The 22159-nt window shown below is 39.6% G+C and overlaps 1 protein-coding gene across 1 annotated transcript in view; it reads left to right on the top strand.

Annotated features, from left to right (window-relative positions):
* LOC105473363 (tryptophan hydroxylase 2) overlaps positions 1-22159 on the top strand; it is a 94510-nt gene continuing 72351 nt past the window's right edge. Inside the window, exons 1-5 of the mRNA XM_071071439.1 lie at positions 1-310; positions 2802-2951; positions 5538-5727; positions 5836-5930; positions 11771-11838. Coding sequence (XP_070927540.1) covers positions 206-310; positions 2802-2951; positions 5538-5727; positions 5836-5930; positions 11771-11838 — 608 coding nt within the window. The 5' untranslated portion in view covers positions 1-205. The remainder of the gene's footprint in view (positions 311-2801; positions 2952-5537; positions 5728-5835; positions 5931-11770; positions 11839-22159) is intronic.

Below are 22159 nucleotides of genomic sequence, written 5' to 3'. Positions count from 1 at the left end.
TCTAATCAGCCTTCCATCAGTCTCCAGTCATTCATATAAAGGAGCCCGGGGGTGGGAGGATTCTCATTGCTCTTCAGCACCAGTGTTCTGGACAGCGCCCCAAGCAGGCAGCTGATCGCACGCCCCTTCCTCTCAATCTCCGCCAGCGCTGCTACTGCCCCTCTAGTCCCCCCTGCTGCAGAGAAAGAATATTACACTGGGATCCATGCAGCCAGCAATGATGATGTTTTCCAGTAAATACTGGGCAAGGAGAGGGTTTTCCCTGGATTCAGCAGTGCCCGAAGAGCATCAGCTACTCGGCAACTTAACAGTGAGTACTACGTACCTGGCACTATGGAGAAGTATTTTCTAGGGCAGTGACCATCTTCTCCTCACCATATGAATCCCTCTTGTAGTGTAAGTAAGCACGCACACCTCAACTTTCTCCTTCTTTATAAACTCTCTACCCTGCTTTCCTCCTGTCTGCCTTCAGTCTTCCTCTTCTCTCCGTAAGCAAAGCGAGTGTGCCAATCACTGCGTGCTAAACTTTTTTTCCGCAAAGTTTATAAGTACGGAGTTAAGAAGTTCCTGAACATTAAGAATGAGAGATTGTATGAATCAATGTCTTAAATCTACAACCAAAAAAAAAAAAAAAAAAAAAAAAAGAGTGTGAAGAATTTTGAAAAGCCATTTATTATTAGGAGGAGGAGTAAGGAGAACAAATTAAATAAATTTCCACGGTTTTCAGAAGATCATTGTGTCTCCTACACCCCCTTCAGTTTACAAAGCCTGGTCTTTAAACATAGAACTATTATTTTCTGTTCTTAGTTATGGGTGCAGGTTATTGGAATAAAAGAAAGATAGAATTCCTTTCAAAAGTTTTTCTGTGTTCCACATTGCTCAATTTTTTCAGTTTACTTGATGGAATAATACAAGCAATACATCACTTGCTATGGTATTTAAGGGAGTTTTATGTTTATAATATCTACAGAATAAAAAAAGCAGTATTTGCAGGATTTTAGATCCTGCTTTGAGGTAATAGTGATGGGATTTAACAAAAACCATGAAATAAAAATGTGTCCAGGTCCTAGTCATTAAAAATATTAAATGGTATTTTATTACTGTACTACCAGAGTTTATCAACCAAATCCAATTCAGTCTGTATCATAGAATAATCTGTTTTAATATCGTAGTTCCAAATATGTGCCAGAGGGCTGCATTGTACTGACATATTATTACTGATAAAAATGTTGAAAAGTAAACGTGGCAACTTCTGTAGAATTATTTAAATCAATTTGCAAAAATAAGGCCAAAGTGTAAATAGATTTTCTAACATTTAAATATAATGAATATTTGGATGAGATATTACAATGAAGAATTTTGAAGTCATAATTAACTGCTAGAAGGAAAACAAAGAAAGCTTAGGGTAATGCTAATGTATGACCCTTTTATATAAAAAATGCTACTTATATATGCGAGATCTGTGTGTTATGTGGTGAGGAGGAGGCAGATGTTAAGAACACTGAGACATTTGAGCTCTTAATGACTAAACATACTGTCAAATGTCAATGTCTGCATAAACTTCTTCCCTCCCTCAAGTCATAAATAATAAAATCTCCATCTCTATTACATATAATCTAGTGAGTAAGGCAATACTGATGTGTGAAAATAAAGCCAGTAGAGAAATCAGAAGAAGACAATGGCAGATAACTATTCACTGGGTCCCAAAGCAAACCTACATTTCTCAGTTTCATGAGGATGTAGCAGATTGGTATGATTGTATTAAATCACCATTTGCCAGGAGTTACTTCTTTGTCTGCCCAATGCTGTATTTGCATATAAAGAATATAAAACAGACCATCCTAATTTTGCATTGTCTGTCAAATGAAAGTTCCCAGCTTGTTGTTTTTGTTTTGTTTCCTCCCATTCTATTCCTAAATAAAGTTTCCAGATTTTTATTCTGCATTTCTGGCAATGTGACCTGAGTTACTGGAATCTGTCATTTTTTTCTTTAGCCAGCAGGACTAATAGACATTACTTCCTCAGGCAATATAAAATCTTAAGTGGCGAATGAAGTGTTAATCTTTTTCAGTTTCTCAGATTTTACTGTTTGCTCCTAATAATTAGCTTGCCAGGTTTCTTTCTTCCTTTCTTCTTTTTTCATTTTATTTGTGACTGAATTTTAATAGTCACTTTTCAAGCATTGTCTTCTGACACAGATGGCCTTAGAGTTATACACTTGTCTGTGTTAAACTTTTGCAGGCAGATTCACATTGACACTGTGGATCTAACTGAAGAAAGTAATATTACTCATTAATTTCTGGGCATGTGCTGACATATTTCAGAACGAAATAAATATTTTGTTTTTAAAATTTAATTGAAACTAAAATTATTGACAAAAATATGTTTGATCTTATTTTTATTATGGTTAGTAATTAATATAGTTTCCATATGATTCAATGACGCTAAGAGATCAAACTTTGTGCTGTAAAATAATTCTAGAAAGGCAGGAATTGTTCATATATGATACTTCAGGCTTTATGACAGTCAGGTTTTTGTTGCTATTAAAGCGAAGCAAATCTGATCCCCTTTTAATTTCAACCACTAGATGATGTCTTAGACCACTGGAAAATAGTCTCTCAGCGTAAATTAAACCAATATTTATGATTGAAAGTTATGGGTGACATGGCAACTTCACCTTAAGTTTGTATGATTGGTGGAGCTTCCAACTTATGAATGAAATGTGTGGGAAAAATCTAATTACAGAGGATTCTGGAACCCTAACTAACGTTTCGTTTTATTATGCTTCGACATTCCTGAAGCTAAATAAAGCTAACTCTGGCAAAAATGACGACAAAGGCAACAAGGGAAGCAGCAAAAATGAAACTGCTACCGAAAGTGGCAAGACAGCAGTTGTTTTCTCCTTGAAAAATGAAGTCGGTGGATTGGTAAAAGCACTGAGGCTCTTTCAGGTGAATGTAAAATATCATTACATCATTTTAAAAGTGACTGTGTGCCTGGTTACAAACCTGTTATCTGCTCTGAAACATTTCTGAATCAATTTCTGGATAATGTGGTGAAAGTTTCGAAGGAACCAAACTTCAAGAGGCTTTAAAAGGGGGGTCTGTCTGTCAAGCAATGAAATAAGCAGAATTGTATAAGCTGTGGCTTATTAATGCAGTTAGCTTGTTAGGAACTCTGAAGACTATTGCCAGGTTAGGAGGTCAGTACTTCAAAAATGTGAGCTTCCCACCTGAAAATGAAAACACAAGAGGAGCCAAACAGGGTATCTTAAGTAGCAAGAGCCTGCAGCTTGATTTGATTTGTTCACATTTGAACTTACACATGTCCTAGGAGCATGTTTATTACGAAAAAAGTGAGATACATGAGTATAGGCACTCGGTATTCCCCTAAGCCTCATTGTTTATGTGTCTTTATGTATCTTTTTGTGAAGATGAGTCACTCTCCTTATATTATACATTGTGGGGCTAGCTCTTCCCTTATCTTATAGAAATGTCGTAGCATCTTCTCAGGCCCAAATCTGTAGTTTGAACCCTCAAGAAAGATTCTGGTTAGGGGTGAGGCTGGAAGAAAAGCTGTTGTGTTCTTGCCAGCACGTACCTAATGGTTTCTCTACCCTTCAGCAAACACCCTCCCTTACAAAATGCATTTTGTTTGGGGGCAGTGGCTGTTGATGAGAGCTGTAAGATAAGGAGCCTAGCTCTGCATGATGCCTTGGGCTGCTAGTGCGGTGGAAAGATAGCTGGAATTGCAGTCAGGGGATTCAGACCTGTGTTCTCCTGGTTTGGCTAAACACTAGCTGCTTCCTAGGTTCAATTTCTTTATTTGTAAAATTGCAATAATAATTCCTACCTAACAGGATTGCTGGGATGACATAATATGAGTGAAAGTGCTTTGTAAAGTGTATAACTATGAGGCATTATTATGATGCCTCTATGATGATCATAGCAGGGGAATTAGCAGCCTGATTTGGCAAATCATTTCTTGTTCTCTTTTGACCTTGAAGAAAGGATCAGGCACCATAAACAGTGGTAATGGAAATCTGAGGAAATATTTTACAGATAATTATGTCATCCAAGCCTGTGTCCATACAGTGCCAAAGGCAGGCCAATTCAATTAGACAGCTGGGTGCAGTGGATAAATTCCTGGAGAAGGAGTTAGCAGCTCTGAGTTTTCACTCTGCCATCAGCTAGTCACCGGACCTTAGCTAAACCATTTAACCCATCTGGACCTCAGTTCCCCTAAAAATATCTACTCTGCTTCAACCAAAAGTCATTAAAAGCCTAACGTGACACAATGTATGTGAAGTCTCTTGGACCTTGAACTTAATCTTAATGTTATTATCAGCCAGTTGAGAAAATATGACATTATTGTAAAGGTTAATAAAAACAGAAATAGAACATTTAGTTTCCTAGTCACAAGACTAGTTTCTTTTTTTTTTTTTTTTTTTAAGACTAGTTTCTTTATATAGGAGAGGGTGCTGTTTGATTTGATACTATTCTGGCACTGGAAACTACGTATCCTGCTCTTATGCTGAAAATTCTGAGATTGTCTAGGATTGTATCAGGAATTGTGCGGGTAATCACAGTGTATCATCTGGAGTGAGAAAATGTCTGCTTATTTGGAGGTGGGTTGGGATGAAAAGAACAGAGTCTTCAATTAACTTAGAGGAAATGAAGAACACATCACTGGGGGAAATTCTAACCTGATTTTTAAATATTAAATCACTGTCCTTATCTCTGAGATCCATCATAGAGTGATAGTTGCAGCAACACATCCTTGGTTGAAGCTAGTTTGAAGATTGTCAAAAGAGAACAATTATTAAGTGATCCCATTTAGGGGTTATTATCATTATTTTTTACCTTTTCTTCACCCTCTGTGCAATTGCCTAAGTTGTTTGTTTTCCTTTTGCCTTCAGAGATCCTCTCTTGACTACTTATCTTGCTCCTATTTCTTTTTCTACCATATGGATTACAGTTTGGCTAGTGTTTCCCAAGCCTCAGTCATTTTCATGCCACCTCCCCCATTTCTGCTTGCCATTTGTACTGTTTACTTATAAAAAGATTATAAAAGGTTATTTCTAAAAGGCTATTTTAAAACTCTGTTTATTTTAAAAGAAAACTTTATATTAGGGGTTTGAGTTTTAGTTATGTTTTTCGGAAACATATAAATATGGATTATTACATGATAATGTAATAAATAATTTTTTCCCCAAATAATAATGTGCCACCTATGGGATGTGTACCACTCTCTGGGAAATGATGATGTTCATTTTATAGGGCCAGTTTATATTTTAAATGCCCCTTCTGTTTTATATGAGGCAGGACAACCTATACACAGAAGTATGAATATATAGATTTTTTATTAACAGAAATAATGGTTGGAAACATTTCCAAGTTTTATTCAAAGAACAAAGAGATTGTCTCTTCCTCTTGCATGGGTACTTGGCACCTTGCTTAAGACATGAACAAGAAAAGCTGATGGCATTCCTTTTATTGTCCCCCGAAGGTGATTTTGAGATGGTCATGTTTCCACAGGAAAAACGCGTCCACATGGTTCATATTGAATCCAGGAAATCTCGGCGAAGGAGCTCTGAGGTTGAAATCTTTGTGGACTGTGAGTGTGGGAAAACAGAATTCAATGAGCTCATTCAGTTGCTGAAATTTCAAACCACTATTGTGACGCTGAATCCTCCAGAGAATATTTGGACAGAGGAAGAAGGCAAGGGTGGTCTTAGCTTGTTGGGTAATTTTGAAATCTGACAAATATTGCAAAGGGGAAAACACAATCTGTGAACTAATATTTTTGAACCTGCACTGTTTTCAACAGAGCTAGAGGATGTGCCCTGGTTCCCTCGGAAGATCTCTGAGTTAGACAAATGCTCTCACAGAGTTCTCATGTATGGTTCTGAGCTTGATGCCGACCACCCAGTAAGTGTCCAGTAAAATATATTTCTCACATGCTCTCTCAGCTCCACCCATGTGACAGGCAGTGTGCCATGTTCTGTGCTGCAATGCTTTATTATAGAACAATTTCTTATTTATTCCCCATAACTGAGAGCAGACTTCCAAATGATAAAGCTTCCCTGTACGCGTGTTGACTGGAAGCAGGTTAGAAGGATGGTATTTTCACGTAGCATTTATTTTTAAAAGGGTTGGATAGAGGAGGAGACTCTAAACCTTGGAGAATATTTCTGTGGAATTAGACAGCCTGAAATATACTTGCAGATGGTGACCCTTGGAAAAACGATGAGCTGAAATTGATCATGCCTCTGGGAAACTAGGGAGGACTAGGCATTATGGGGCTCAGTGAGAGAATAAAATTCTTCTTGCTATTTTCCTTGACTGGAGGTAGTTAGGAGTAGAGTAATGTAGTTGACTTCAGTCTCAATGGAAAGGCAGAGCGTTTTAGAATAAAGGCTATGATGGAAGACGTATCTCTTCCCACATCTACCCTGAATCTATCTACCATCATTCTTTCCTCTACTCCAATAAAAATGACCATCTTTAAAGAAATATGATACTCGGGTAAGCATTTCCCATTATTCTCCCCTTCCCCCCTTTACATCAGTTTTTATTTAACACAGGAGACCTGGAACTTCTTTATGGCCAGAGTGAAGTACAGTTAATAGTGTGGGAGAAGTAAGCAATGCACCCATTCATTATAGGCATTTTTCCCTCCCCCAGTGCCCCTTGTCTAAAAATGGGCAGATAAAAGAGTAAAACCCAAGCAGATCACTAATGCTTACAGGACGTCTCTGTGGTCTGCAGGTAATATTTACAGACATTCTTTGCTGTTTAAACTGAGGAAATATGGGGGTTTGACAGTGTGGCTCTACTCTGCACAGTGGCTCTCTAAGTGCGACCCCAACATCAGCGTGTCAGTATCATGTGGGAATTTGTTTTAACAAGTCCACCCTTAAGTTTGAGAACCTCTGTTTTAAAGGAAACTATGACAACTTTAACACTAGGGAAATTTTCAATTAAACCAGTCATTTGACATAACATACCAACTCAGACCAATTCAAATATACCATTCAAACAAATGGTCAAACAGACCCAATTCAACTGCATTATTTTCAAAAATTCTCTCAAAGAAACAATGTGTTATATTTGCTAATATAGCCTAAAATTTCAGAATATGTTCCAGTAATTCACATGTAAGGCTTCTGAACATTAGAAAAACATTAAAAATGGCTTTAATAATCACCCATTGTTATCTTTCCCCTCTCTCAACTTCCAGAAGGCATCAGAATTAGCACAGGAACCTGACTTAGCAGCTAAGCAGTACCCGGGCTGCACAGACACCAGCTGTTAACTTACAGAATGACCTTGGCCAAGTCCCTTTACCTCTGCACCTCAAGTTCTTTATGTAAAAGGTGGAAATAAACTTGTTATTGACCTCAAAGGGGTGTTTGAAAAGCCTAGTTAATAAAACAACTGGAAAGCATTTGGCAAGAGTAAATGCTTAATTCCAGAAATAGAAATGCTGTATTAAATCATCCAGATCAATGCCTGGATGGTAAAGGATTTTTTGATAACCTCCTATTTCCAAATGCTCCCCTTAGTCTAGTTTGAAAATTACTCAACCTGGAGAAAGGAGTTCAGCCATTTTAATGGAACAACCGTAGGAACCACTGACCGTGCTGAGAATAAATTTATTCCAATACCCAGCATAAATTTTCCTGTGCTTAATTTTATTCCATTACTCCTAATTATACCCACCTTATGATACCTTCTCTTATTTTCTGTGCAGTCACTAGAAATAATTGCAAGTGCTTAGCAATCCCCTCTCTTGTCATTTTTTAAACCACATATATTTCTTTTATAAGCACACCAAATGTTCATTATACAGAATGTAATATTGGCAAATTGGTGTTTTCGTAAGTTGTTTGATGAGGATGGAAAAATTGTCTAAGCACTTTTTATGCCTGGGAATAATCCCAGCCCTGAGACAAACACAGGGACCCTTGTGATAGGGTACTTCAGAAGAGGCTTGGAATATAAGAGTAAGGTTGCTGAGGCTCCCTAGAAAGGGTTAAATATCTAGGTCAGTGTCTTTCAAACTTCAAGGGGCAAACAAATCACCTTTGAGATCATTTTTTTTTTTTAAATTATACTTTAAGTTCTAGGGTACATGTGCACAACATGCAGGTTTGTTACATATGTACACTTGTGCCAAGTTGGTGTGCTGCACCCATCAACTTGTCAGCACCCATCAACTCGTCATTTACATCAGGTATAACTCCCAATGCCATCCCTCCCCCGTCCTGCCTCCCCATAATAGACCCCGGTGTGTGATGTTCGCCTTCCCGAGTCCAAGTGATCTCATTGTTCAATTTCCACCTATGAGTGAGAACATGTGGTGTTTGGTTTTCTGTTCTTGCAATAGTTTGCTGAGAATGATGGTTTCCAGCTGCATCCATGTCCCTACAAAGGACAAAAACTCATCCTTTTTTATGGCTGCATACTATTCCATGGTGTATATGTGCCACATTTTCTTAATCCAGTCTGTCACTGATGGACATTTGGGTTTATTCCAAGTCTTTGGTATTGTGAATAGTGCCGCAATAAACATACATGTGCATGTGTCTTTATAGCAGCATGACTTATAATCCTTTGGGTATATCCCCAGTAATGGGATGGCTGGGTCATATGGTATTTCTAGTTCTAGATCCTTGAGGAATCGCCATACTGTTTTCCACAAGGGTTGAACTAGTTTACAATCCCACCAACAGTGTAAAAGTGTTCCTACATCCTCTCCAGCACCTGTTGTTTCCTGACTTTTTAATGATTGCCATTCTAACTGGTGTGAGATAGTATCTCATTGTGGTTTAGATTTGCATTTCTCTGATGGCCAGTGATGACGAGCATTTTTTCATGTGTCTGTTGGCTGTATGCATGTCTTCTTTTGAGAAATGTCTGTTCATATCCTTTGCCCACTTTTTGATGGGGTTGTTTGTTTTTTTCTTGTAAATTTGTTTGAGTTCTTTGTAGGTTCTGGATATTAGCCCTTTGTCAGATGAGTAGATTGCAAAAATTTTTTCCCGAGATCATTTTAAAATCAGACAATGATTCTGTAGGGCCTGGGATTCTGTATTTCTGGTGATCTCCCAGATAAGGCTTGCACCAGAGAGCCTGGGGACCACATTTTGAGGAGCCAGCATCTAGACTGGGAAGGTCTTTTGAAGTGGGGTTCAAGGTTCACTCATAAAGTGTTTGTTAAAAATACAATATCTTGATGCTCATCTGAAGCCTACTGAGTCAGAACTTTCAGGGATGGCCCAGGGATCTGCATTTAAAAGTATCTGCAGGAGACCTTGATGAGATCTAAAGTTTCAGAACTAATGTCTTAATTAATGTTCTAGCTCAGTGATTCTCATCCTTAGCTTTCCACTCAAATCACGTGTGGAGAATTAAAAAGTACTGATGCCAGGGCCTCTGGGAATGTGGCCAGGTTTGATGTTTTATTTAAAGCTCCCAGGTGATTCTAATATTCCGTGAAGGTTGACCTATTTGGGATAGCTACTTGAGTGTCAACAGAAATTTAGCTGAGCACTTTGGAGTTCAGGCTGGGTCTTCAATTTCCTTTGATTTAAATTGAGAGAGGGAGGGTGGGTACTCTCTGGATGCTAGGGTTGCCAGATTGAGCAAATAAGTATCTGGGATGCCCAGTTAAATTTGAGTTTCAGATAAGGAAGGAATAGTTTTAGGGTATAAGTATGTCCCATGCAATACTTGGAACATATTTATACTAAAAGGATTATTTGTTGTGTATCTGAAATTCAAATTTAACTGAGTGCCCTGTATTTTATCCAGTAACCCTATCCCTGGCTTCAGTTCAGAATGGATGGCCAAGGAATGCTGTTTCTCTGTCACTACTAGTGCAGCTAGCATCCCTGTTTTACTTTGCCAGTACATGGTTCAATCCAGGAAGTTTTGGATCGCCCACAACATTTGCGTAATCACTGCCACACTAAGCTAATGAGGCATGATGAGTAAATCACTCTCTTGCGTCCTTGGAAAAGGTGCAGGTGTTTGCAGAAGAGAGGCAGTTGAGATTCTTCAGGAGGCCCAGCAGATTATGATGCCGTTACCATGGTGTCCAGTCTGGCAGGAACCGGGGAACAGATGCTATGCTTTTCACAGGACGCTTTTCCTTCTGTCATGGCCTGTTTTCTTTTTGAATAATAAAGGTGCTTAGAATTCTTTGGTTTTACCATCTCAAGTAGTTTTACTAGTGAGTGTTGAAACAAGTACTTTCTAGCACGACTGCATCTACCCTATACAGCAGGAGACCTTTTTTAAAGGGCACAGATCTATTTGTGAATGTGGTAACTATTTATTTTATTATTATTATTATTATTATTTTTGCCAAATACCCAAAATTCAAGGATAGTGGTAACTATTTTGTAAAAATTTTTATATAGACATTTTAGGACTTCACAAGCCTGTCTATGAACCCCAGTTTAAAAACTCCCAATTCACAGTAAAAGAAAGTGCTAGTTTCTTGGACAGAGGATACTTCATTTCTACATGGTGTAAAGGTGGTCTCAGGTCATCTTCTCTCTCCTCCTCTTAGTAACTCTCTTGTCATTCCTGAAAGAAAGGTTGATGACAATGGAAGTTCTTCATTTCTGTCCAGCAGATAGCCCTGTGAAGATTTCTAGCCTCGAGGCCAGTTTTCTTCAGCCAGGCAAGGGAGGGGCAATTTGCTAATGAGTTTGAGGCTCCTCTTGGGCAGCCCATCTTGCAGAACTGTCTTAGGTTCAGCAGAGGTAGTCTAGGCCTTTGTGGGCCTCACCCTGTTCTTTCACTCTCCAATAGCATGATCCCAGTGGCTTGTCTCCTTGCCTGGCCTCCATTCTTAGGAAGCCATTGCTTTCTGGTTATCCTTCCAGGTTGCAGGGCTGTAGAGGTAGGAGTCAAATTGCAACAATTCCTTCTGAGCTTCCAACAGCTGGAAGAAACAACCCTGGAAAGAATTGATTGTCTGAAAGTGCTTAAAGGAAAGGAAAATGGAAAGTCTGTTGACAAGAGATTTTTGAGTAAACCAAGAAGTCCTCTCTGAAGGATTTCACTTGACTGAAAAATGACAGACATAATGTTTAATTTCCCAAGTGGATGATGATGGATAAAAATCTTGAAGTTGGCTAAGACTAACTAGAATTGTAAGAAGTCAGAGTGGAATGGTGCTAGGCTGCTATTCTGTGCATGAATTCCCTAAAATAGATTTTGCATTATGTGGCCGTAGTCATAAAATAAAGCAAAACCTCTTTAATTCATACTGATTTGGGAATGTGTTGATTATTCTAAATGATAGGATTTATAATAAATATCACATTTATTAGTTATTTATACAAAGCAATTAAAATTAGGTGAAGTTACTGAATAATCATGTTAAAGGGATCTGCTTTAAGGAATAGGATAGGATTAATTTGTGATTAAGATCAATTACATGCAAATGATGTTTGAAAACCTAAAGGTGTTGTTCACAATATCAACTTGCTCAACTAAGTCATTCTGCTTACTTAGTGGAAAGGTAAACTTTAGCCTGAATTGCCACACATCCTAAATTAGCACAGCCCCAATTTAATGAGGTTTTACTGTAAGCACAATTTGTTTCTGTCTGTGTCATCAAGATGGCCATCCTAGGATAAGATTTACATATGAATTGAACACTGAATAAACACCACAGTGATTTTCTTTTAGGTCTTCTGCAGCTAATTTTCAGCACTTTGTTAAATAACTTAATCTCTTTTGTGTTTAAGGGATTTAAGGACAATGTCTATCGACAGAGAAGAAAGTATTTTGTGGATGTGGCCATGGGTTATAAATAGTAAGTACCTGTATAACTCTTTCTTGTCACTGGCTAGTTAGGAAAAACACATGCTGTGTTAAACAAACCTGTCATCTCTTCACTTTAACTTTTGCAGAAGGCAGGCGTGAACCATTTTAAACACCCACCAACTCTGTAGGCTCTAAATGCCAACATTGATGTTTGACATCTGGGTATAATTGTAAAATAATGAGACCTGCGGGCCACATGCCAAGAGCTACATTTACACCATTGTGTTCCCAGCTCCACCAAGACAAAGACCATTTCTGTGCACTCTGCAGGTCTCAGAAACTGTGTTTTCATTTTAATTTTACTTTAGCCTTGACTTTTCAGTAACTCTCTTCAATCTCCTGCTTCCCCAATGAAAGTAGAGGATTCAGCAAGAATGGTGAAAGGGCTCATTTAAGGAGCCGTAATAGAAAAGACATGTGTTTGCTTTACATGGAGAGGAAAATTTCCTGTAAACTGCAGGGGTTATGGATGGAAGAGGAGGACCTCACTTTTCGGGGTGAGGACTGTGCATAGTACATGATGCTATGTGGTAGTGACAGGATGTGTTTGCGATGTTGTATGTTGACTGTAGGCCACGTTTAGAAAAATGCAGTGGTGGTTAGGCCTGTGTTTGTTCTACTCACGCTAGTATAACTCATAGATCATCACAATGCTCTCTTTCCTCTGTCTGGTATGTGATCAGCCACAGGAAACTTGTCATCAGAACAAAATGTAAATCCATACCTCGTAAGGGAAAGATTCGTCCTACCCCAATTGAGAGTAGGTGTGAAACTTACTGTCCTGAGAGGCAAATTTGTCATTGGTGAAAGTTTAGGACATTATGTACATTATAGAGGGTCTCAGTATGGGCTTTTTTTATAAAAAGGAATTTGACACACAGGTGCTTAAGACAGATGAGAAGATTCTTCATCCCACCTCTCATTGGGCATCCCTAGCTTCCTTTGATGCTTAGGTGCTCTTCCCTTCATCCTCCCAAGTCCCAGGCATCCTTCCTCTTTTCTCTACCACATTTAGGAAAACCATATTCTTGAAAACCAGGACCACATGGCACATGCCCTTTCACATATGCCTATTCTCATCTCCTCTGTTCTAAGCACCTTCCTTGCCCTCTCTACTGTGACTTTCCATATCTTGCAATATCAGCATGCACTTGCCCTAGCCCAAGCCCAACCTCAGGCTCCCTTCTTACCCTCAGTACCACCACCCCTCTAGCCCCATCTCCCAGTGTTTCCTGATTAAATTGCCAAGAGAGGACTCGGACCAGCTGAGCTCACGTTTTCACCTCAGGCCCTGATAATGGTTGTGAGCCTTATGATTGGCTCCCACTGGTCCACAGGCTTCTTCTGTGGAATCAGGTCATGACTGTATAGGTGGATCCTTAGAGGGGGTATGGGCAGGGCAGTTTCTTTGTAGCATGACCTGCCAGAACATGGTAGAAGCTCAATGCCTGGCAGAGCCTTTTCCCTTAGATAAAGTAGATTGCTTTGTCACTCAGTCTGCTTCCTGAGTAGCTGGGACTATGGGTGTGTGCAACCATGCCCAGCTAATTTTTTAAATTTACTTTTTGTATTTTTGACAGGGTTTTGCTGTGTTGCCCTGACTGTTCTCAAACTCCTGGGCTCAAGTGATCCTCCTGCCTGGGCCTCCCAAACTATTGGGATTATAGGTGTGAGCCACTGTGCTTGGCCAGAAATTGTATTTTATATGTGGATGCTATATGTTTCATATATGTGTGTGTGTATGTGTGTGTGTATATAAAATGACATGATTTCGGCTGGATGCAGTGGCTCACGCCTGTAATCCCAGCATTTTGGGAGGCTGAGGCAGGCAGATCACCTGAGGTCAGGAGTTCCAGACCAGCCTGACCAACAGGGAGAAAACCTGTCTCTACTGAAAATACAAAATTAACCAGGCGTGGTGGCAATTGCCTGTAATCCCAGCTACTCGGGAGGCTGAGGCAGGAGAATCGCTTGAACCTGGGAGGCGGAGGTTGCAGTGAGCCAAGACTAAGAGACTAGCTCAAGTGTTACTTATTTCTTCTTGATAGAATTCAAAAGCTAAACAAAGGCAAGCTGATGTTGTGGTGATACAAGTAGAATATATGAGTCAACTAGTTTCATGGAACTTTGATAATGAGGAGTCATTTGGTTTTAAAGAAAATATATTTATATGGAGAGGACAGAAAATGAGCATATAGTCAAAATGATGGAAAGCGAGGTTCTCAAAGGTTAACAAGATTTTGCATTTGCCACCTTTGCATAGCTAAAGAGTAAAATGAAGGTGTGATATCTGTAGGGAAAAAAATAGAAAATGGAGAAATTGATGGACATTTATATAATAGAGGGCTGGATGGAGCTGGGGCATTCCAGGATCTGGACCCAGTTTAGAGGGTTGGGGAGTGCTAAGGTTCAAGGGGCTTGACTCTTGGTAACTGAATGTTCAGGAGGCCAAGAGAGCCAGGAAATGGCCAATTCATCATTTTATAGTGAGAAACAACCCTCAAAGGACTCACAAAACCATCCTTATAGTCATGACAGCAGAGGAGGCCGGACTATAACCTTAGGCTACTTGGTGGATGCAGAGTCAAAGCAAAGGATATTTACCTAACAGAGTTTAGAATCCAGGGCATTATAGCCCTCTCCCCTGGATGGTGCTGAGACCAAACTGACTAGACAGGATAACAGCAGGCTTAAAAACTGGGGCATTGGACTCCGACAGTCTCAGCTTGTATGCACTCCACTGCTCCGAGCTGGGTGTGCAACCTCATTGTGCCATGGCTGTTTCATCTGGGAAGTGTGCCCAACAATAGGACCCATTTCACAGGGTTGTAGTAAGGACTAAAACAGAGAATGCATGTGCTGTACCTCACACAGAACCCAACACATGACCAATGATTGTAAATGTCACTTACATTATTAACACATCTCCCCCAACCTTTTCCACAGGCTGTCTTCCATTTCCAGTGGACCTACTGTTTTCTTCTTTAGGGATGTTAATACCATTGTTTATGTGCCATTTTATCAAATAATGTAGCTCAAAACATTCTTGGAAGAAACTGTTTAGTTTCCCATTGAAGGGCTGTTGCATATACAGAAGCATTTTGTGTTGATCTACATTCCTCTTTACAGAGAGATTTCATAAAAAGCAGTCATATTCCTCCCCACTCCCTTTTTTTTTTCTGCACATGGGAAGCTGCCAAAATACTAATAACAGATTGCCAGTACTTCTTGTGAGTGGATGGACCAAGGAAGGTGCCTACCAAAGGTAGTTAAATCAGGAAAGCACGAACCCAGGACTTGTGGGAAGTAGAGCCAAGGATCATTCCTTAATGCCCTGTGTGCCGTCATTGCTAAGGTTTCTCTGAGTGTGAGTTTGAGGATGGATAAGAGAGAGACAGTCCTGTGTGTCACTTGCGGGCTCATGTGCCTGCTGTGGTGCTGGCGGGGGTGGGGCACAGACACTGACAAATTCCACGTGGGCCTTCGCAGTTGTGTCCAGGCTGCCGTGTAGCAGGTAAGGTTTCCCTTCAGTTTACAGGAGACAGGGATGCAGTTTCTAATTGAAATAGGTCTTTTTCTAGTGCTGATGGTTTTCTGAGTACATGAAGGAGAATGATGTGAATACCATAATCACTTCAAATAATCTCATTTAAGTGTGCAACAACCTGATTTTCCAAACTGACGTTTAGAACCACTTTGTCCAAGGAATGGATCATTTGAGGTTGGGGTCGTTTTGAAAAATCCGGCATAGGCGGTCCTCACAAATATAGTTTGGTGATAAAATTAGGGACCATGCTGATGGGGAGAACAATTCGATTCCCTTCCCTGCTGATCATTAGTTAAGACTTTCTGGACAATGAGAAGAAGTCAAACGTGTGGTCAGAAATGCAGAGAAAGATGGAGTATGGATATTTTGGGGTTGTAATAGGGGTTGGCAGGATGTAGTTTGAGGTGTCTAAAGGTAAGGAGAAGGGAAAGAAATGAAATACAGAATAATATATATTGAAACCACAGCCAAGAAGCCCTCTGGGGGATTCGTGTTGAATACTATATTTTCTGTGATATTCTTGAAAGGATAAAGCAGGGGGGAAGAATAAACACAAGCAGAGAAAAATGAAAAAATTCCACTCTATGATGAAAAAACAGCAGGCTCAAAGTCTGTATTACCATGAGCCCGAAAGAGGAGAGGGAGCGGGAAAGCGCCGGCATGCTGAGAACTGTCAATAGATGCCACTCAGGCGAGCTTCTGATTGACAGTGCTGCCGAGAAACATGATTGATTACCCAGAGGCCCACAGCCGCCTGCAGACATGAGTGTGGGAAGGCCTAATTGCCTCACCAATAATAGCACAGGAAACATTCATTAGTGCAAATATCATTCTTCATAGAAGATCTGAGAATGAACACCCTGGATCGAGAGGACACTGTTTCTGAAATCATCTGTGAGAGAATGTCTAACACACAGATCACGCCTCTCCTCCCCCGCCCAAATAAAATAAATTCTAGTATAAACAGGAAAAAAGTACTCCATGATTAGATAATGTGATGTGCATATAGACTTGCAGTTCAGAGGAAATGGAAGTGCGTGGGGGGCAGATGGCATGTGAAGGAAGAGGAAATTGTGACTGCGATGTTGTAGCTGTTAGGTTTGTCTGAAACTGTCCAGTTTTCTGTCTTTGGTGCCTTCATATTTGAACCTTAGCATTAACTTTGCTGCATTTCTGTGGACTTTACAATTACTATATTGTTGGGGGAAAAATCAATGATACATTTTTTCAGTTGACTGGAATTAAACACATTTTTCTTTTGGGGGCTGTTACAATGATTATTCCTCAACGATATACATGCATATTTAATTTAATTATATTTTTCGTGGGGATGGTGGTAGTTATTTCAATCCATCTTATTCTTTTGGAAAGAGGCCCTGAGCTCTAGCTTTAATTATGCCACTCTTGTTTGCTTAAATTGATTTTGAATATTATTGTGATTGTGTTTTATTATGAATGTACTTACTCCTGGTTGAAAGTAAGGTAGCACATGAACCTCATGTTCTTCTCACGGGGCTGCTTCCTCTTTGATTTATGTATTTTTATCCATGCAATCTGAAATGTAAATAGACAACTACAACTGTCAATAGGTAAGGTAAACAAGAGAGTTTCAGCATGTCAGAATTTCCAACTCTAACCTAGAGCCGGAAAATTCCTTAATTTGCCAAGAAAACTCATTTGATTTCGAATTCAGGGATTCAAATCATCCCTTAACATTGCTCAGCCTCAGTTTTTCTCCTCTGTAAAGTGGAGATTAAAATATCTCTTCTGCCTCTCCTGGGAGTTTGTTTAAAGGATTAAGTGAAGTAAGTGGGGCATTGCTATACAATGTACTTTATTATCCTTATTAAAACAAGAATCAAACACTCTAGACCAAAGGCATGGGGTTTACTCAGACCGCTGACAACATAAAGGCATTGGCTGTATTTCCTATTTTTCTTTAGATCCGAGAGGCAGCGTGTGAAGTTGTTAAGTGTCAGAAGTTGGAGCTGCACTGCCTGGGGTGAATCCCAGCTTTACCATTTACTAACTGAGTGACCTGGGCAAATTGTTTAAATCTTCTGTACCTCAGTTTCCTTATCTGTAAAATGGGGATAACTCTAGTACTACTTTATAGGATTGTTATGTGGATTACATGAGCGAATATAGTAACAAAACTTAGAACACTATACATGCTATATAAATATTTGATAATATTGTTATTTTCTCACTTCAAATGATCTCTTCTTTTTGTCTGTCCTCATGCTCCAAATCATTTTATTACCCTTTGGTTGCCAGCCATCTCCACTCCCCTTGGCCAAGGCTTTTGTGCAATATTGACTTCTGTCTGATTTTTACACTATATTAGTTATTGCTACATAGAAAATAATCCCCAAATTTAGTACCTTAGAACAACAAACATTTATTATCTCACATAATTTCTGAGTGTCAAGAATTTGTGAACAGCCTAGCTGGAGGGTTCTAGATTAGGGAACTCTAATGTAGAACCCTAATCATAAAGCAAACTGTTGACCAGGGAAGCAATCATCCAAAGGCTTGACTGGGGCCGGAGGACCTGCTTCCAATATGGTTACTCACAGGGCTGTTTGCAGGAGGCCTCAGTTTTTAGCAACATGGCCTCTCTACCAGGCAGCCTGAATATCTTCAAGATATTGTAGCTGGCTTCTCCCAAATCACGTGATCCAAGAGAGAGAGCAAGGCAAAATCTATAATGCCTTTTATAACCTAGCATTGGAAGTGACACACCATCACTCTTGCTGTATCTGTTAATTTCATAGATCAACTGTGCCACATTGTGGGAAGGGAGACATTAAGAAACTTACTAAAGGTTACACAGCTGATCGTGCCACTTGCATAAAACACCAGGTATAGATGCTTCAAATTCCTTGGAAATAGAGCAGTAAATTGAAGAGTAGAACTGAAGCAAATATTTGTAGTTCTAGGGTCATTTCCTGGATGGCCAGAATAGTTTCTGAGTAAGGTCACTTTTAGAGGTTTCAAGAATGCCGCTGGTAGAATCTAAATGTCCGCTCAAAATTCCACACCCTTTTCTTTTTTGTTTTCTGAACAACAACAAAAAAAGTGGCTTTAGCAACTTCCACTTGACACAGGTGGTTTCATACACAAGCTGGAAATAACAGTGACAGAACTAAGTGACTTGCCATTTGTAAAAGTTATTCTCCTTACAGAATTCTCAGCATATTTGAAATGCACAATCCTTGTAAGTATTCAATATACTTAGAACTTTATGGACTCAGAACTCAAACCAACCCTGTGACACTGCAAAACCATGCTGTTTCTCGCAGGTTGTTGGGGACATCTGCCAGGGTCTGGCATGGCAGTAGCATGTTTCCATTCCATGTGCTGATTTTTCCCTCTCTCCCAGGCCCCATGCTCTTCTCCTCCTACCCAAAGCCTGACCCTCATGAGACATAGAATGAATGGAAATAAACACAGCTGGGCTGGGGCTTGAAAATTAATTGCCAGGAATGTGTCACTCTGGTTTTTACTAGCTGCTAGCCTATTTATTTCTTGATTTTTTTTGATTTATAAAATTGCACCCTTTGTGATTCATTTGCTCTGAGTGTAAGTACACAGCTAAACAGAGACCCTAAAACAAAACAGCTCCAAAAGAGAACTAGCATATTTGAAAAGTGCAATCACCAGCTCAGCAGGCACCTTCAATTTGGGTGAGCTTGTGAATATTCTACTCAGCTCCATCAGAGAGACAGAGAATTTTCTCCTTTTACATGCAGTGGTGGTGATGCTAACCTTCTCTTCTCATCAAAGCACAGAAGGGCATTTTCTTTTTTTACCCCTCCTCTTCCTGCTTATACCGCCAAGTACTACATGATGTCAAAACAAAGCCCTTTGGGACTGAGATTTGGTAACATACAGTGCATTTTAAGATATTTGAGTAGATACGTAAATATGGAATGGATGTGCCTTGGAATGAACATATTGGATTTCCAAGCCAGTATCTCACTTCTTAGGAGGTCTTCTCAGTTTCCTCTTTCACTAGATGACTCAGCCATAGGTCTGCAAAGAAAAAGAAAGAGATGGATGATCAGAGACCAATAAGAGTAGACTGCAGACTTGGAGTAGAGCTGTTTTGCTGCCCTGCCTCTCGCGCCCTAGTGCTCAGTACTGAGCGTACTGGGGTTTCTTCCGCTTGCAGGGAGCTGTGACAGTTTAGCTTTGTGTCTGAGCTAGGGGATTACTGCTGCTGAGTTTTTCCTAAGAGGCATTTGCAATTATTGCAACTTGCAGAAAAATAACTGGGGTGGCTCTACCTCTCCACCTTTCCAGAAATTTCAGTTGACCTTAGCATTTCTCATTTCATGAGAGAAGAGGCATGATTTATGGATCCTGCTTGGTTTCAGAATGTAGCTTAAAGGAATACATTACTAACAGGAGTTGTGAGTGCCACATTACCTATTTTTAGATAGGCGAATCTTAATTGGAAACATAACAAGTAGAAGGTAGAGGAAGAATGGAAGGGAAGGTTATGCTTTCTTAACAGGGAAAAAACTTAACTGGGGGGTTGCAAGTTTTTCTTATTAATGATGTTTTCCTCATCAATTTCATTGACAGATAGTCACCTTGATGAATTGTAGGCTCTACTGTGATGTGAAACCAAGCTTTAATTTTTTTCCTTTCTCTGCCCTTTTGAGAAGAGGCACCTTAGAAGGCAAATATGTTTTCTCCCTGACTGAGCTAATTTTATCCCATTCCATTATCTTCCATTGATTTGCTTTCCCAGGTTTTGAATGAAACTGAGATATATGTGGCTGTTTGGGTACTTTGTGACTCCTGCATAAACACCAGTTGTTGATGCTTTAATTTCTCTGAAATGAAGCGGTAAATTGAAAAGTAGAACAAAACCAAATATTTGTAGTATTGGGGTCATTTCCCAGATGAGTAGGATAGTTTCTGAGGAAGGTCATATTAGGGACTTTTAGAGTGCTTCTCTTGTAGAATTCAAATATCTTTTTCTGCCCAAGATGCCACGTCTTTTCTTTTTTAAAAAAATCTGCTTAGCAACTTCCATTTGACATAGGTGGTATCACACACAGGTCGAAAACAAGACCAATCGAATTAAGTGACTTGGGTTTTTATAAAGTTATCCTTCTCTTTACAGAAGTCTTAGCAGATTTGAAATGCACAGTTCTTATAAGGATTTAAAAGACTTCAGGCTTTATGGGATAATCATTTTCATGCCAAATGTTTCTCTCTACCTGAAGCGCAGCTCAATGGCTGAAAGGAAGGGAGCCTGAGAGTTGCAAAGAAAGACAAAAGGGAAAATTGATTTGGAAAAGGTTTCTCCTTTTTGCTTTTTGGGCTTGGTGGGTTTTTTAGATGTGTGTGAATGCCTCAGTAGGATGCTGTCTGATTATAGTGTGGCTCCCACAGCTGTGGAAAACATTAACGCAGTATGGTCCTGTATCACTTACTGACAAGGACAACAGTTGCACCAAATTCTAATGTGTTTCACAGGGAAAGAGGTATGAGTATTTTTACTTTAAAATGATTTTCATGAACATGAAGGATTTGAATTACTTCTACAGGTCCTGCTTGAGAGGTGAATGGTTTACATGGAACAGTGCTGTTTTGTCATCTCCAGACCTGTTCCCAACCCTGCAGGGAAGTGATGAAATTTCATTCATTTTTATACACCTGGAGGAAGAGAATCAACCATATTGAGTACCTATTAGGCACTAGGCACCGGCCAGGATGTTTTACAGATGATCTCTCATTTGATCCTCACGATGTGAGAAGCCTTACTTCCCTGTTTTGAATGAGGAAACGGAGGCCAAACCTTGATGCTGGATCCATATTGGGTACTCAGTACATTGTACTGATATGTATTGGTCAAGAGTGGGGTCTCTAGAGCTAGCCTTCCTACCTCTGAGTCCACACTATTCTACTTACTAGCTGTTTGATCTTGGACAGATTATTACATTTGTAAGCCTCAGTTTCTTCAACAGTTAAGTGAGGAGATGAATAGTCATTTAGTGACTCTGTAAGATAAGCATTATATGACATAATCCCTGTAATGAACTATTATAGTGTTGTTATTGTTACAGTGAAATGGGTGGGTGAATAAATGAATGCCATTATTAATTTGCACAGGGCCATGAGCTGTAGGATAATCATGCTTCTTCATCTATCACTCTGAAAAAGATCAGGGCCTAGTAGTTAACTGTGTTCTGTCCCTTTCAAACAAGGTGCAAGATGTATCTGATTAAATCTGTGGCTCTTAGAGACTCTACCTCTGTGACTCTTCATTCTAGTGGCCCGAGACTGTTAGCTGCTATTGGCGACTGGGAATTTTAGCTCTTTTCTGTATCAAGTTCTTTGAGCTCAAGCTCCTTGTGTATGTTGAGCATGCACATATTGATGGATGTTAGATACATTGTTGTTGCTGTTGATATTTAATTTCATGATAGTTTTTGCAGATGAAAATCACTTCTCTAGAATATGAAGAGGGCTTTCTGCCAGGTGAGAAAATGGTGGGAAGCCCTATCCTGTGGTGCACAGGACAAATAAAAACAAATAATTTCTAGGAGTTAAATCTTTGTTCTCCCTGAGGCTCCCTAGGTGCAGTAGTTTATTTTCATTATGTCTCTTGTAAAGGCAGCACCAATATTAACAATGTGAACAAAGCAAACTAACATTTTTGTTTGCTCCCATCTGAAAGTTCCTTAGGGCCCATAGACTCATTTACGAAAATTCATGTGCGCAAAACTCATTTGCAAAAGCA

The sequence above is a fragment of the Macaca nemestrina genome, chromosome 10, assembly GCF_043159975.1.
Source record: "Macaca nemestrina isolate mMacNem1 chromosome 10, mMacNem.hap1, whole genome shotgun sequence".
Taxonomy (NCBI): Eukaryota; Metazoa; Chordata; class Mammalia; order Primates; family Cercopithecidae; genus Macaca; species Macaca nemestrina.
The sequence above is the reverse complement of the archived record's forward strand: the minus strand, read 5'-3'. Positions and strand labels throughout refer to the sequence as shown.